Raw genomic sequence first — 2,016 nt, 5'->3', positions numbered from 1 at the left:
TATTGTCGGAATGTGGACAAAAAAATAGTTTTACGCACTTTTTTTGTGCGCAAAAGGGCTGTTTTCAGCCCGTTTTTCTTTTTTTTTTTTGTTCATTTGTTGTTAATTGTTTATTTATTAACCTAAGCATTACTATTGTGTGAATATGGACAAAAAAAAAACTTTTACCCACTTTTTTTGTTCGCAAAAGGGCTGTTTTCAGCCCCTTTTTTCATTTTTTTTAATTTTTTTTATTTGTTTATTTGTTTAGTTGTTGTTAATTTGTTAATTGTTTATTAGTTGCTTATTTAGTATTTGGTAATTGTTAGATTAGTTATTTCGATTGTTAGACTAGCTAATTATTTATTTAGTTTTTGTTAAGCAATTGTTTATTTGTTAATAATTTGTTAACTATTTGATTAGTTAGTTTCCCACTTTATTTACTAATTATATGCTAATTAATTTTTTATTATTTGATTAGTTAGTTAATTGTTTATTTATTAATTATATGCTAATTGTTTGCTAGCTAATTGTTAATTTTTTGATTTGTTAATTATTAATCTTTATATCTTTAATTGTTAATTTATTTATTTGCTAATTAGAAATCGAAAATCCCTAGTTTAGGATTCAATCATTTGTATAATTTATCGGTAAAAGATTACATAACTAGTACTACGTATTAAAGATTAATTAAAAAAACAATGATTAATTTAAAATGCGTAAAAAATATACCACTTTAATCCTTACTTCATGTATTAATGATTAATTTAAAGTGACTAAAATAGATAGGACACCACCATGGAGTCGGGACCCTTCGACAACAGAGAGGTACTTTATCTACAGCATGAGCATAGGTCCCAGTATATATGGAATGCACCGGTATCCTCTAGAAGAGTGGTCCGTACCCGTTTGGGGGAGTCAGCATGGGATATGCTAGAGGCTATTCGCCCACATCCCCGTGTCATAGATATACTACGTCGGGGTGGTATCTACCGGTGCATCGAGGTTGGTCGGTTTATGCACGATAGGGCTCTAGTGACGGCTATGATTGAGCGCTGGCGACCGGAGACCCATACATTTCATCTCCGCACTGGCGAGGCTACCATCACCCTGCAGGATGTCGAGGTGATTTATGATCTATAGATTGATGGACAGGCATTGTATAGAGTGGAGCCTCCGGAGATGCTGCCGTATCACCAGGAGTTGGCTAGGCTCACTGGTTACGAGCCTCTGCAGAGGGATATGCATGTACGGAGTCGGTTGTTGCGGTCCTCCCTCCATGCTCACTTGCGCCTCGTAGATCTGCAGGGTCCGATTGACGAGGCGACGCCTCAGGCTGATGTCGACCGACGTGCTCGCTTATATCTTCTCATCATATTCGGAGGCATCATGTTCCCGAACACGTCGGGTGCGGATATGAGCATTAGGTATCTACTCTTTATTGAGGACCTGGACCAGCTGGGATGTTATAGTTGGGGTGCCGCTGTCCTGGCTTGCATGTACAGATGATTTGATCGAGACTCTATGGGCGAGAGGGTTGAGGTCGCTGCATTTAGCCCTCTTTTCAGGTAATATATTTAAGTGTGTGTAGATAAAGCACTAAATATATTTTTTCGAAACGACGACTGATAAATAATTTTTTTGATGACTATGACAGATATGAGTGTGGACTAGGTTGAGACCTTTTCAGCCCATAGTTGCTCACCCTGTCGATGACTATGTTGCTGAAGATATGCCATACGCGCGGAGATGGTCGTGAGGCCGTACCAGAGGTATGGAGACGCACTATGTCATTCTCCCGTTTAGGGATCAGTTAGACCGCATGACGGCGCCTGAGGTAAGTTTTTTTTATTTAACACTAGTTTGTTATTTTTGTTAGTCTTTTATTGTTAACTAGTTGAATTCCTTTTATAGGCTTTCATATGGACGCCGTATGATCAGATTTTGGGTCAGCTACCGGCGTTTTGTAGGGCTGGTAAGCACATGTGGACTGCACGGCGTCCATTGATCCATATGGACATCGTTGAGCATCACGCA

At 38.6% G+C, this 2,016-nt stretch overlaps 1 protein-coding gene across 1 annotated transcript; it reads left to right on the top strand.

Annotated features, from left to right (window-relative positions):
* The first annotated feature begins 777 nt into the window (after window positions 1-777).
* On the top strand, window positions 778-1,488 carry LOC132619386 (serine/threonine-protein phosphatase 7 long form homolog). The gene is made up of 2 exons (XM_060334308.1): window positions 778-984; window positions 1,135-1,488. Exons 1-2 carry the CDS (start codon window positions 778-780, stop codon window positions 1,486-1,488), a joined length of 561 nt encoding a protein of 186 aa, XP_060190291.1.
* Window positions 1,489-2,016: the final 528 nt, after the last annotated feature.

The sequence above is a fragment of the Lycium barbarum genome, chromosome 11 (assembly GCF_019175385.1).
Source record: "Lycium barbarum isolate Lr01 chromosome 11, ASM1917538v2, whole genome shotgun sequence".
Lineage (NCBI taxonomy): Eukaryota > Viridiplantae > Streptophyta > Magnoliopsida > Solanales > Solanaceae > Lycium > Lycium barbarum.
Note: the sequence above shows the minus strand (reverse complement) of the source record. Positions and strands in the feature narration are given on the sequence as shown.